The following is a 14,403-nucleotide window of genomic DNA, read 5'->3' as shown; positions in this document are numbered from 1 at the left end:
ATGAGGTGACTGAGTTCAAAGAAATAAGATACGTTAACTGACTGATGGCTTTTTACTGAGATTCCTTGCAAGATACAGGAGATAGTGTTGTGTCCTCCCCCCTACCAGGCTCCGTGAGCCCATCACCCCCGTCCTCGCTCAGCTCAGCTGCCTCCCCATCCCCCAGCGGATTGAATTCAAGATCCACGTCCTCCTTTCAAACCTTTCTACAGCTTCGCCCTGCCCTACTCCTGTGTCCCTACCAACCTCTCCCTCTGCTCAGTGAACACCAGCCTGCTTTATATCCCCTGTCACCCCACTATCAGAGGGTAAGCTTTCAGCCATCCTTCCCCAGTCGCTGGAACCCCATCCCACATTCCCACTGACTCCCACCCTCCTGTCCAGCTTTTAACAACAACAACAAGATTACATTTGTATAGCGAAGCTCATCCTAAGACATATCTCTATGATTGTGCTTTCAATCATCCGCCCCCCACCCAGCCTACCTTCTTCTGCTCTCCCAAACAGCCTACTTCCAGACTGTAATTGTCTGTAATAGGAGGGCAGGTAAGTAGGACTGAACGGTTTGCTCTTTCAAGGGGTGCTATGTAAATGCAAATTGTTGTTGTTGTTAATAATAATAATCCTTGCATTTGATATAGCCCCTTATCACCTCTTCGAGACGTCTCAAAGCGCTTCACAGACTATACTTTAAGAAATTCACTATATGCAGCAGCCAATTGTGCACATCAGTGTCCCACAAACAGTCATGGATTGAGTGACCAAATTTTTTTTAATTTTTCAATTTTTATGACACCCAGAAATTTATCCCCAGTTGTTAGTCGATGGCCGTTTCTCATTTCCGTGGGTGATATTCCCTTCCACAAAAATAATAATAAATAAATAATAAATTGGTCACTCAATCCACGACTGTTGGTGGGACACTGCTGTGCACAAAAATTGACTAGCGTGTTTCGCCCACAAAATATACAATCAATTCACTTTACAGTATATTCTGTGAAGCGCTTTGAGATGTCGCAACAACGTGGTAAGGCGATTGAGTGACCACATTTTTTTTGGAGGGATTATTACCCCAGAAAGCGATCCACCAATCAACCAGCAACCAGGTTCCATTTACTGCTAGGTAAACAGAGGCTGGATAAAGGAAACTTGTCTATGGTTTCGCCCCGACTAGGAATCGAGCCTGGCTCCTCTCACTTGTGAGGTGAGTGCTCTAACCAATAATCTACAGGACTCCACAATTGTTGTTGTTGATGGCAGTGACATTGAGACCCACAGGTGTGGAGCCAGACTGGATGTGACAAATGCCAGGTGACTAAAGACGTTACATTCTTTCCTCCAGATCTCCTGATGACCAACAGATCCGTCATTTTCTTTGGCTTCCGTGGATTCCTGGACTTTCGTTCAATGTTCCTCGATGAATATCACGACCGTCTCTTCATTGGAGCCAAAGACACCATCTACTCCATCCAGCTGGACCGGGCCACATGGATCGGGATACCAAAGAGGTAACTTACTGTTACACTTTCCTTCGTGAAATAAACGTACTGTGGCCTATTACCCATCCCCTGCCCTCTCCGCACCACCATTAGTGTCCGAACCTTCAGCTCCTGAAATTACCTCCCTCTACCTCTTCTCCACCTTACACCCCCCAACCCCTCCCTGCTATCTGGCTTTAATTCTGATCCCCCACCACTATCAGAAAAGAGAAGGGAGTTTACCCACATGTCAACAATCTCCCAGATAAAATCGGTCATTCACTTCATGACTGTTTGTTCATTGCTTTGCGCAAATTGGCTGCCGTGTTAACCCACAAAATACACATTAATTCAACTTTCAGGAAAAATTATGAAGCGCTTTGAGGTGTTTCAGTATTAAAGGTGCTACATCAAGCACCAAGATTATTACTAAAATTGCGGTCCAGAATGAAAGGATGTTGTTTAGTTCATTGCCCAGCGAACATCAATCATAATAACTGGCCCACAAGGGAACTTAATGAAATGTCAAAGACCTCAAGAAACCTCTGAAATTAACTCATAGAATTAATTTTGAATTGAAATCGAGTTGAGGGGAAAATACAGCTGAATTCAATCATTATTTTCTTAAATCTTTGACTGACCCATTTCAGGAAAATTAACTCAATTGCAAGTGAAGAACAATGAACAATTAAGTACTGGATGATGTAAATTGCTGCTCTAGATGCTTTGCTAACACTCTCTGAGCTCCAATTTCACCACGAGATGTTATTGTAGTGAGCCACGCAAACAGTACAGGTCACCGCTGAATTTTAATTAAAGCGTTCTCTGTCTGCCAGAGTCAACAAATGGAGAGGCAATTTTGGAGCCAATTATTGCCCCGTCCAGAAGCCAAGCTGGAAAGTGAAGTCAGGGCAACCCTGATGGTGTAATGGATAAACCTGCATCTTACGCATCAGGAGTTTATGGGTTGGGATCCCGGTCAGTGCTGAGTTTGCTGTGTGGGGAGGCTAAATTGGCCCTTGAACTTCCTTGGGTCAGGGAGGGGAAAACCAGCCAGGGCTTCTGCTCTCTCTACAGCACCTTCTACTGGTTGTATGTGTCTGGTTGCCAGGTGGGGAGAGACTTGACTGTGACTTGCATATAGCTGCTTATCAGCCTTTAGAAGAATTTTAATAAGAATAATCCTTGCATTTGATACATCAAAGCCTTTTGTGTCAGGTGGACATCTCAGTGAGCTTCACAGGATTTCCTGTTTAGTGTAGTGACTGAGTTTTGCAGGCAATTTTAGAGGTCAATTTGCGCTCAGTTTAACATCTCATCCAAAGACAGCACCTCTGACAATGTAGCGTTCCTATGGGCTTCATTTGATGGTTGAGCAGGAGCAGGGTGAATTGGGGGCAAAGGGTGGGAGTTGTAGTAGGAGCAATGACGGAAAATGTGAGGGAGGTAGAAGACATGGGTTGAGTGCTTTGGGTTTGTAGGGAGGAAGACGATACAGCGAAGCAGATGTTGTCTGTCTGATACAATACATCCTGTAACGTATTGGTTAGAGCATTTGCCTCACAAGTGAGGGGACCCGAGTTGGATTCCTGGGCAGGGCAAAACCTTAGGCAAGTTTAGTTTACCCATGCTTCTGTTTATCTAGTAACCTGGTTCTCAGTCAACTGGCGAAAATTTGTCACTCAATCCATGTGGGACACTACTGTGCGTAATTGCCTACAGTGTTTCACCCGCAAAATATACAGTCAATCCAATTTCCAGTATATTCTGTAAAGCGCTTTGAGATGTCTCAATGACGTGTTAAAGCGCGATATCAAATGCAAGGATTATTGTTGTTATACACTTGACGTTTGACGGACAGAATGATTGGGACTTTGACGGCCAACGATAGCAGACATACATGGAGCAGGCGAGTTAAGGTTACGTTTTTTCTGGACATAAATTCTTTGCTTTTTCTTTTTCGCAAAACCGTACAACCTAGCTTGTTGATCATTGGCAGTCAGGTAAGGTGCTTATGTTGGCCTCAGGAGTATGGTCATATCTTAACAGAGCCAAGCTATCTCAGAATTGAGGGGAGGGTGGGGAGGGGGAGCGGAAGGAGTGTGGGTGGAGGGTTGTTATCACAGCTATTGGACAGTAATAAATTGTTTCCTTCAGGGCATGAATACATTGTGTATGCATTGGACTTGTTAACTGCCAAAAAATGACTGCACTCAGGCAGGTGGAAAGCTGGAAGGGAGATTGCTTTTTGAAACAGGTCCAACATGACTCAAGTTAAATCTGATTAAAAAGCTGTGATGTGTGTGAGTGAGGGAGAGGGGATACAGGGGTGAGAGAGCGGTGGGGTGGGGGAATGAAAACAGTGACTGACTTAGCCTACTTGCTGGACTAGCTGGAGTCCTGTAGCATAGCGGTTAGAGCACTTGCCTCACAAGTGAGAGGACCCAGGTTCAATTCCCGGGTGGGGGAAAACCTTAGTCAAGTTTCCTTACTCCACACGCCTCTGTTTACCTAGCAATAAGGAGAAACCTGACTGTTAGTCAATTGGCGGATCGCTTTCCGGTGGTAATAGCCCCTTGTGTTGGATTTCCAGATACCAAGGTTAGAGGCAAAGGCTAGAGTCACAACAATGGTGTGTATATGTGTGTGAGGACAGATGTCTCAAAGCGCTTCACAGGATTTCACTGTAAAGTGTAGTGACTATGTATTTTGTAGGCAGACACTGCCGCCAATTTGCACATGACAACTGTTTGTTCCACAAGCAGTCATGATGTGAAGTGACCCTATTCATTTTTTCCTGGAGGATTGTCAGTCAGGATACCCAGAGAAACTCCATTCTCTTTTCTGATAATCCCATGGGGTGTGTAATGTCCACCTTGAGTAAGCACAGACAGGGCATCAGTTTCACATTTCATCCATTGGACAACACCTCTGATAACGCAATAATGCCCCCAACACTGCACTGGAGCATCAGCCTAGACTGTGAATGCAACGTCCTGACATGGGGCTGGAATCCACAACCTTCTGATTCAGTAGGCGAGAGTGTTACCAACTGAGCCAGGCTGACAAGTTAATGCCTTCCACATCTGGAGATTGGCTCCAAGTGCTTATATAACCAATAGTCAAATCGTACATACAGTGAAACTCTGATACCTAGCCCCTCGGATAGGTAGTCAACCCCACATAACTAATCATTCACTCAATATCCCAGCTATTTGAGTACTTTGTACTTTTGAGACACTGTACTTTAGATAACTGGTCAACTCTGATAAGTACTCATTTGGGCTATTTTCCTCAGGGTGATGAGTTATCAGAGTTTCATTGGATCTGACACGCCCACCTGCCCACTACAAAATAGCAGTCCCTACACTTTACAGAAAATTCAAAAAGGGCTTTGAGACATCTCGAGTGGGGAAACAAGAGAGATGTTGGGGTTTCAGTGACGAGTGACAAGCGTGGATCATCTAAGAAGGATGACAAGAAATCTAAAGAGAACCAAATTCCTGGAACAGCATTCCATGTGGTGTTGTCCATCACATGGATGCCACAACACACGTTCCTGTGGAGACATCTGTTCCGCCTAGGGACATTGATTCCTGTTGGAATCTGCTCTGGAGTCACACATTCCTAACAATACTTGTTTCATGCCTTTTCATGTCTCTTTGTGATCTGAAGCAAATGTGTCGTTCTGTCAGTTCGACATGCAAACTCCATAACATCACTCTGCAGCTAATTCCCTTTGCTCAAATTTACTGACATGTGGCTTGACCCCATCAACAACAACTTATAATAATCCTTGCATTTGAATTCAGCACCATATCATGTTGTCGAAACATCTCAGATCTCTTCACAGGGTAGACTGTAACCTGGTGTGACTGGGTGTATTTTACGGGTGAACATGGCAGCCAATTTGCGCACAGCAGTGTCCCACAAACAGCATTAAAGGAGTGAAGGACCAATTTTATTTGAGGGGATTGTTGCCAGGACACGAGGAGAAACTCCTTTCTTTTTCCAAATAGTGTCAGTCAGGATCTCTGTCTGACATCTCATCCGAAGGATGGCTCCTCCGACAATTACCACATCCCCAGCACCGCACTGGAGTGTGACAAAACACTATGTGGCTTCCAATTCCAACACTAGGCAGCATGTCTTAGACCGCATTCATATGGCATCCATGTGGCTTTGAGTGCCGTGCTGTGAATTTTTATGGGACAAAATGTTTCGGGGAAATAACATGCTTTGTATATATCACATTGCAACCGCAAAGCCTAGTGTCCGTGTTAATTGTCGATTAGCACGCTGGGGACAGGCACAAGCACTCGCTGGACATGTGCACATTAATCACGTCTCCAATATATTATTATTTAATCCCGTTTTAACAACCTCTCCATTTCTTGTTCTTCACAGATTTACTGGCCGCCCCTGTCTGGTCAGAGGGAGGAATGTGCTCTCAAGGGAAAGGACCCCTTCGTAAGTATAACACGATTTATCATCCATAGTAAACCGTATTGATGAGTCATAAAAATATCATTTAGAACTTCAAAAGGCTTTGTTTTTTAGCTCCAGTTTAAAAGAGTTCCCATTATCCCAGGTCAACCATTTTAGAGTAAAATCTCTATGTTATCAGAATGTTTCTGTTTTATTGTTATAACGTATAGTCAGGTCTGTTTTGTTTGCTTTGTTAACTCAGTTCTTTATTATTAATAATAATAACAATAATAAACCTTGATTTTGATATAGTGCCTTTACCTTAGGAGGACGTCTCAAAGTACTTCACAGGATTTACTGTAAAGTGTATAAAGTGTAGTGACTGTGTGTGTTTTTGAGGTTAGCTGGATGTCTGACACATGCAGAAATGCATTACCATGTTTAACAGTATGCAAACCAGACTGATGAGAGTTCTACATATCTACACCTCCTATACAGGGAAATTTTCCTGTGTCTGGAATGGAATGTGCACTCTCACCCTGGAGGGATGCATCCTGTTTACCTGATTCTGGAGAGAATCAGACGTGGTTGGCAAGAGCCAAGGCTTGGAGACCCCAAAGTGTGGTTGGGGTACTGCGGGAGTTCAACCATATAGCTTGATAGTGAGAGCTCTATCTGACAAGCTTCCTGTTGCTTGTCCAGCTAGAACAATGCAAACATAGCAGCCAATTTGCTCATAGCAATATCCTACAAACAGCCATAATTTCTTCCGGTCCCCACACATCACAGCAATCTCATTGCCAACCTGGTATTTCAGTAAACAGTCCCATAGTTTTTATGGAGATAAAAGTCTTGAAGGAAGCAGGGTGGAGTTCTGGGAGCGTTGCAGAGATTTTATATTATTGATATTTTATGAGAGGGTGAGGGAATCGAAGAATAAGTGGAAACCAGAGCCATATAATGACGTATAAGGAAATTGATGCACTTGTGGCAAGGCAGCCTGCTTCCCACACTTCTCCTCATCTTGGAGAATGTGTGAAACCACGACCGATAATAATCCTTTCATTTTATGTAATAATAATATAATAATAATCCTTGCATTTGATATAGCACTTTTCACATCTTCTAGATGTCTCTTAGCGCTTCACAGAATAGACTGTATATTTGTGGGCGAAATGCGGCAGCCAAATTGCACACAGCAGTGTCCCACAAACAGTCGTGGATTGAAGTGACCAATTTATTATTGTTTTTTTCTTGAGGGATTATTATCAGGTGTGTGGAGTAAGGAAACTTGCCCAAGGTTTCGCCCTGCCGAACCCAGGTCCCTCGCTTGATAGGCAAGTGCTCTTACCACTGAGCTACAGGACTCTATGTGATAAAGAGCCTTATCACATTGTTGAGACGTTTCAAAGCCCTTCACAGAATATATTGTAAAGTGGATTGACTATATATTATGTGGATGAAGCACAGCAGCCAATTGCGCTTAGCAATGTCCAACATACAGTCGTGGATTGAGTGACCAAATTATTATTAGCTTTTGGGGAGGGTTTATTACCCCCAGAAAGTGATCTGCTAATCGACTAACAACTGGGTTCCTACTTACTGCTAGGTAAACAGAGGCGTGTGGAGTAAGGAAACTTGCGAGGCGAATGTTCTAACGACTCCACTATGGGACTTCTTCAACCGATAACCGAGAACGCCTGTCTGTAGTGTGGGAGCTGCCTGTGACCTGCTCCTCTGACCCATATTCAGTGGAGGAGCTCTGCTCTGTTTCTCTCATGCTTCTTAGCAGTAATCATTTATTTTGCTTTGCTATCGAACATTTTGATGGCCGCTTCCTAACCTCTGGAGAAGCTCTTTTATCAACAAGGGAGGGTTACTGTAGAAACATTGATACCACCAGGGAGACGCCTATCTGTGGGACTGCAGAGTCTGTGTCGCACTGGGAAACGTAGCGTCGAAAGGGAGACACACATTTCAGTGTCCCTCAAGAACAATGGGGCAGGTATTTCCTGGGGAACGAACGCTTTTGTAATAGGAAAGCGACCCACTGACCTGAAACATACTTTAAAGGGTAAACTAGCGCCTAATCGCAGAACTCTGCTGCTCCCGCTCACATTGTGGTTAACAGTTGAGAGTTTTTACTTTGTGAGCTCCTATTATTGCTTCCCTTCATTGTTTACAGGGCATGGGAGACTGGCAAGAGATAAGAAGGCCAGCAAAAAAAAAGCCCAGCTGGATCAGGGATTGAGTCAGGGAGTCAGTCACACAGTGTGGAGGATTTATTTACGCACAGCACAGCTCAGAGTTATGGGCTGGAAATCTGGCCTGTGTCTTGGTGGGGGGAGTGTGAAAGAATGCTTTTACCATTGACGACATTAAAACAACAGAGAACAATGCTTGTTATCTGTCAGGGACTTTGAACTCACAGCGCAGGAGTACTGTACTGCCAGAACTGCTGTCCTTCGGTTGAGATGTTAAACCAAGGTCCCATCTGCACCTCTTCGGGTGGACGTTAAATAATAATAATAATCCTTTCATTCGATATAGTGCTTTTCATGTCTTCGAGATAATAATCCTTGCATTTGACATAGCGCTTTTCACGTTGGGAGGACGTCCCAAAGCGCTTCACAGAACACACTGTAAAGTGAATTGAGATGTCTTAAAGCACTTCACAGAATATACTGTAAAGCGAATTGACTGTATATTTTGTAGGTGAAATATCTTGTTGCGCTATTGGAAAAGAGAAGGGAATGTCTCCTAGAGTCATGACCAACAATCCCCCAAATAAAATGGGTCACTCACCTGCCTATGGGATATTGCTGTGTGTAAATGTCAAATCATTGCACTTAACATCTGGTACTCCCTTCCTCACTCCCTTCGCCTCGCTCCCTCTCATCCTATTTTCAGGTCTCTGCTGAAGACCTTTCTCTTTGACCGCGCCTTTGGTCACCTTCCTCCCCCTCCCCCTGACTCGGCCCCGGGATCCGTTATTGTGAAGTGCTCTGAGACACTGTCCGGCGTGGAGGGCGCTGTATAAATCCAAGTTGTTGTTGTATTATTGTGAAGCAAAAGCAAGTATAATTTTAGCTCGAGTTTCACTTATTCTGTAAAAATACGCTTGGTTTTCAAACAATTTGGCTCGTTCTTTGTTGCTAATCTCCTGCTCCTGTTTGGAAACTGGAACAACTTTCCAAACATTGGCCTTTAAACCTGCTTCTGAAGGTGCTCCGTGAACCTATCACCCCCATCTTCGCCCCCACCGGCTCAACTGGCTCCCGTCCTTCAGAGGATCTAGTTTAAAATCTTAGTCCTTGCTTATAAAGGCTTCCACGGTCTCGCTCCACCCTACCTCTGCAACCCACTAACCCTGTACCAACCCGTCCACCCCCTCTGCCCAGTGGGCACTGGCCTACACCCTCCACCCTGCCTGACCCACCATTGGTGCATGTTCAAAAAGACAAGATAGAACTGCATATTTATTGAGACCAATTCGAAACAAATCCCCGATGCAAAAAGTATTTCACACATCTCAAAATAAAAATATAAACTTTTATTAATACTGAATAAAAATATAAACTGCAGTAAATATCGCTCTTTCCTCTTGTTTTTATTGAGCGTGAGCGAGATGTCACTTAGCGGTGATCAACCAGTTGGAGACCCGTGATTTAGAGGCAGATAGAGGGGTGGGAGGTTAGGGCTTTAGTTGCTGAAGGCTCAGTCATTGATTTCAGGCGAAGGGAGGGGGCAGGGGGATGCCCAGCGAGCCACAGTTAGCCAAATGCAGGGGGTGAGCAAAAGATCAAAGGGTGGGGAATGATAACCAGGTCAGGCTTTGATGTGTCAAAGCAGGAAATTAACTCATTAGCAGCCCGTGGATTGCCATTAGACCTGTAAGAGCAAATCAATTCACAGAGTGTTGCAAGTCAGAGATGGAGTGAAGCTCTGTGATTCTTTGACCTCGGAATACAGTGATACTCAATGGTCTTTGCCCAATAACTGGGCAAATCTTTAACACCTCAGTTATCCTTGGGCCACAGGTCTCAACTGGAGAGCACTATGTACAGAAAAGTGCCCCTGATTCTCACGGAAAACCACACATGGTTAGAATAGCACAGAGGTGTCCAGATCAAACCTTCAGTGGCAATATTATATTACATTTTAAATGGCACCTTTAACGTCAGGAGAACATCCCAAAGAGATTCATGGGATATATACCGTACTGTACAAGATAAACATCTCAGCATCTTGGCTTTCAGATAACTATTTATGTGAAAAGGAAAATTAAGTTTTATGCCACATAGAGGCAATAATAATAATAAAAAATAATACTTGATTTGGTATTGAGCCTTTCATGTCAGGATGTCTTAAAGCGCTTCACGGGATTTACTGCGAAGTCTAGTAACTGTATTTTGTAAGTGAAAGCAGCAGCCAATTTGTGCACAGCAAAGTTCTGCAAACAGCCATGCGGTGAATGACTAATTTTATCTAAAGGTTTTTCGGCCAGGACATTGAGGAGAAACTCCCTTCTCTTTTCCGCTTTGCAGAATTTTTAACTTACACCTGAAATACAACACCTCATTACGTCATAATATCACAAGGCATTTCACAGTTATCTGTCAAGTGAGGTGACTGTGTACTTGCAGACGTACTGCATTGATGGGTGTCTGCTTGTGTCGAATAACGGCTGACCGGGGGGGAAAAAAATTCCTGCAGCGTATTGGTTAGAGTACTCGGCTCGCGTGCGAGCGGAGCCGGGTTTGGCAGAGCGAAACCTTAGGCAAGTTTCCTTACTCCACAAGTCTCTGTTTTACCTAGTAGTAAGTAGGAACCTGGTTGTTAGTCATTTGGCGGATCGCTTTCAGAGGGTAATAATCCCTTTTAAAAAAAATTGGTCACTCAATCCACGACTTTGGTGGAATTGGCTGCCGTGTTTTGCCCACAAAGTATACACTTTACAGTATATTCTGGGAAGTGCTTTGAAACGTCTCAATGACATGTTAAGGTGCTATATTAAATGCAAGAAGAATTATTATTATAAAAATCCTCTGAATGTTACCGTGTCACTTATCTCTTTGCTCCTCTCTGTTACAGACTGAATGTGCGAACTACGTCCGTGTGCTGCATCCATACAACAGGACACACTTACTGGCGTGTGGAACAGGAGCCTTTGAGCCTGTGTGTGGCTTTGTGAATGTGGGACACCGGGGAGAGGTAAGAGGAGACTCGCTTGTGACACTTTGACATGCGATGATCCACACATTACAGTCGCTGCAGTGCTCTGGCCAAGTCAGTTCTGTTCACAGTCACTTAAGAGGCCATTCGTTTAGAGGAGATTAACAAGGTTCAGTGTCAAATGAGCTTCGAGGAACAATTCAATAAACCGAGGCCTCTTGATCCTAACCAAGGGATATATTTGAGGGACTCACACGATCACAAATCGGTTTGAATGAAGAAGTCTCTTCAGCCCATCTGATCTCATTTCTCCAGAACATCTGCCTACATCCTCCCCTCACAGCATTGAGTTGTTTTTTTTCAAATGAGTCCCAGTGTCCTGGCCTCAACCAAACTTCCTAGCAACCTGTTCCAGTCATTAATTTCCCTCTGGGTGAAGAAAGACTTCCTGATATCTGTCCTGAAATTGCCCTTTAGAACTCTAAACCTGGATCCTCTTGTTCTGCTGTCCCGATGTATCCTAAAGTATTGATCTGGATTTTTCAAATGTTGTACATCTCCATAAGTTCCTCTTTGAGTCATTTTCTCTCAAGACTGAAGAGCCCAAGCTTGTCTGATTGTTGCTCAATCATAGCTCAATCCTCTAACAGTAGGAATCATCCTCGTTGCTTTTCTCTGCACTGCCCCCAAGGCCTGGGTAGCTTCCTTATGTCATGGTGATCAGAACTGTATGCAGTACTCTAGGTGTGGCCTGACCAGATGCTGTAGCTTATCTGTAGAGATGTTGATCTGCTGGATTGCATCAGATGTCAATGGCTCACTGCCTGGGCCATAAATCAACCAGAAGTTAATCGGTAAGTTTCCTGCCCCCTTCACTCCCACAGGATCACACTATGACCTTTGTTGACTACATGCTGTCCTAACCGGCGTCACATCCCCAGTCAGTCTTTGAACTGACCTTCGCTGTAAGGCTCCACACTGCAGGAGATCCACACAGAGGTCCCTGCCCCACCACGCTCACTTCACATGCCTTCACTTCCAACAAAGGGCTGTTTGTGGTATAAATGAGATGCTGATTTTCCATTCATCAAGGAGTGTTTCCTGCAAGCTCCAATCGGTAACGGGGAAGTCATCAGAGGAGAGAAATTTAATGTCTCATTTGAAGAACAGCATTTCTCACAACCCAGCGCTCCCCCAGTGCTGATTCTTTTCTGGTCAGCCGGGTGTCTTGACACATGCGGGGGCCAATCCCCGTGCTTAAGTGTATCCAAACCAAACTGAGAATTCCATGCATCCCACCTACACATGGAAATTTCAGAGTTAGATTGTTGGAATGGAATGTGCACTTTCTCCCTGGTGGGATGTTTCCTGCTTACCTAATTCTGGCAGGTATGAGACGCAGATTGGCAAGAGCTAAGGCTTGGGGACTCCAGAGTATGTGTTGGGGTACTGTTGGAGTCCAACCAGCTAAAATCACGTAGCTTGCTATTGGTATTGCTGTCCGACAATCTTTTCAGCTGCTTGTCGAGTAAGGACCACCCTACCAGTTCGGGCTTTGGCTTGCAGTGTTAACAAGAGCTGAGTGGGAGGATTCCCTGCCCCCAGTGACTGGACTGCTCTTCCAGATGCTGGCGATGAGGCAGGCTGGCTGTGTTGTTATCAGCAGTGCCTTGGAGTCCTGCAGACCCATCCGGCTCAGGAACCGGACTAGAGACCGCAACAGAGGGTCAGTTTGGACAATGAACCCCAAATCCCAAAGTGGGGCTTGAACCCACAATCTTCTGACTCAGAGGCAAGAGTGCTACAGACTGAGCCAGGATGACTCACTGAGATAGATGTTCGTACTGGCTGATTATGCCTGAGGAGAGAGGAAAAAGAGTACAAGCTTTTAGCTAGTATTTGACACAATGATTTGGATTCATTGACTCCCCAGAGCTCTAAGTTGCTTGGAGCGGGATTTTTGAAATGGACAATAATTGACGCTTGAGAGTTTCTAGTGTTCCGGGGGAGGTGGGGGGTGGGAGACACCAGATGATGTCATGCTATATAAGCTGCTGCTGAGAAGCTGGAGCCTGGGGCTGAATAGCCATTTATGTTATACAAAGCACTGTAGAGAGACTGAGCCACTCAGCTCTCCACAAATGGGAACTTATTGCTCCAAGCCGACTCTAGGAATAGTTTACAGCTGGGAAATTCCGGGGCAAGCTCACATCCTTCTGTCTGTTCCAGTTACCAGGAGGAACAAGACAGTCGGAAACTATTTTTATAGGTTATTTGAACTGTACATTGCAGTTTGCCTTGATTTCTGTGAAGAATGTCACTCTGTTAAATATTACTGGTTCCCATAGTGATGAGGATTCTCAATCTCTGCTGATGTTCCTGGGCTCAGTGTAGAGAGTCTGGGAGGGTTGATGCTATTGGGGTCAGCGTAGAGAGACTAGGACTTGGCTGCGTTGGGGTCAGTGTAAAGAGACCGGGAGTGTGTAATGGTGTTGAGGGTCAGAGCAGAGAGGCAGAGGGGATGATTGACATGAATCAGGCCTGAGTTAGCAGAGCAGAAGAAGTGGGCAGCAGTGTGTGTGTGTCTGTGTGTGTGTGTGGAGGGTGGGGGGCATTGGAAATGGAGGAGGCCTTTCCCCTCTAGCCTGATAAACCATTCTATCAGATCTTGGCTCGATATCCCTTGATACCCTGACCTAACAAAAATCTATCGATCGCAGTCTTGAACGTTTGAATTGATCCAGCATCTACAGCCATTTGGGGGAGAGAGTTCCAGATTTTATTAAGATTAAATATTAAGCTTTTAAGATCACAGACTAAGGAGAGGGAGGGTTTGGAGGCAATTGAAGGATGGAATGAGGCCACATGCTACACAGTGCCAGACAGGAATGGTTGGGGCTTACTGGGTGTACGTTGGTGGAGTTCACCATTGTGCAGAATTCATTTAGAAAAGACTCCAAAAGCCATGATGAGGGGTACGGTCTGGTAGGGATTCAGGAGGGATCGAATCAAAGAGTTCCGAAGGGTCTTCTTTATCCGAACCAATCTTGTGATCATGTGAGTTACTCTCCTGTGTTGGGGGGATTGTTTGCTGTGGATTGCAGCATCCAGTCTCTGGCATGGCTGTCAGAACAGGGCGCGCTCTCGACATTGACCCCCTCTCTTTCTCTCTCCCTCTCTCTGCATTTCTCCCTCAAGCACATGTTTGCGATGGAGCCCGCCGGCGTGAGGAACGGACGTGGCAAGTGTCCGCATGACCCCAACCGTCCGTTTGCCAGCACCCTGGTCGGTAAGGAGTTCATTCGGAAAAGCTGAATAAGGA

The 14,403-nt window shown here is 44.9% G+C and overlaps 1 protein-coding gene across 1 annotated transcript in view; it reads left to right on the top strand.

Annotated features, from left to right (window-relative positions):
* The first annotated feature begins 1,350 nt into the window (after nt 1–1,350).
* Nucleotides 1,351–14,403, top strand: part of LOC103176643 (semaphorin-3G-like) — a 29,865-nt gene continuing 16,812 nt past the window's right edge. Inside the window, 5 exon segments of the mRNA XM_007890309.2 lie at nt 1,351–1,482; nt 1,485–1,508; nt 5,886–5,948; nt 11,001–11,120; nt 14,280–14,370. Coding sequence (XP_007888500.2) covers nt 1,351–1,482; nt 1,485–1,508; nt 5,886–5,948; nt 11,001–11,120; nt 14,280–14,370 — 430 coding nt within the window.

Source organism: Callorhinchus milii, unplaced genomic scaffold (genome assembly GCF_018977255.1).
Source record: "Callorhinchus milii isolate IMCB2004 unplaced genomic scaffold, IMCB_Cmil_1.0 Scaffold12, whole genome shotgun sequence".
NCBI classification, from domain to species: Eukaryota; Metazoa; Chordata; class Chondrichthyes; order Chimaeriformes; family Callorhinchidae; genus Callorhinchus; species Callorhinchus milii.
The sequence above is the reverse complement of the archived record's forward strand: the minus strand, read 5'-3'. Positions and strand labels throughout refer to the sequence as shown.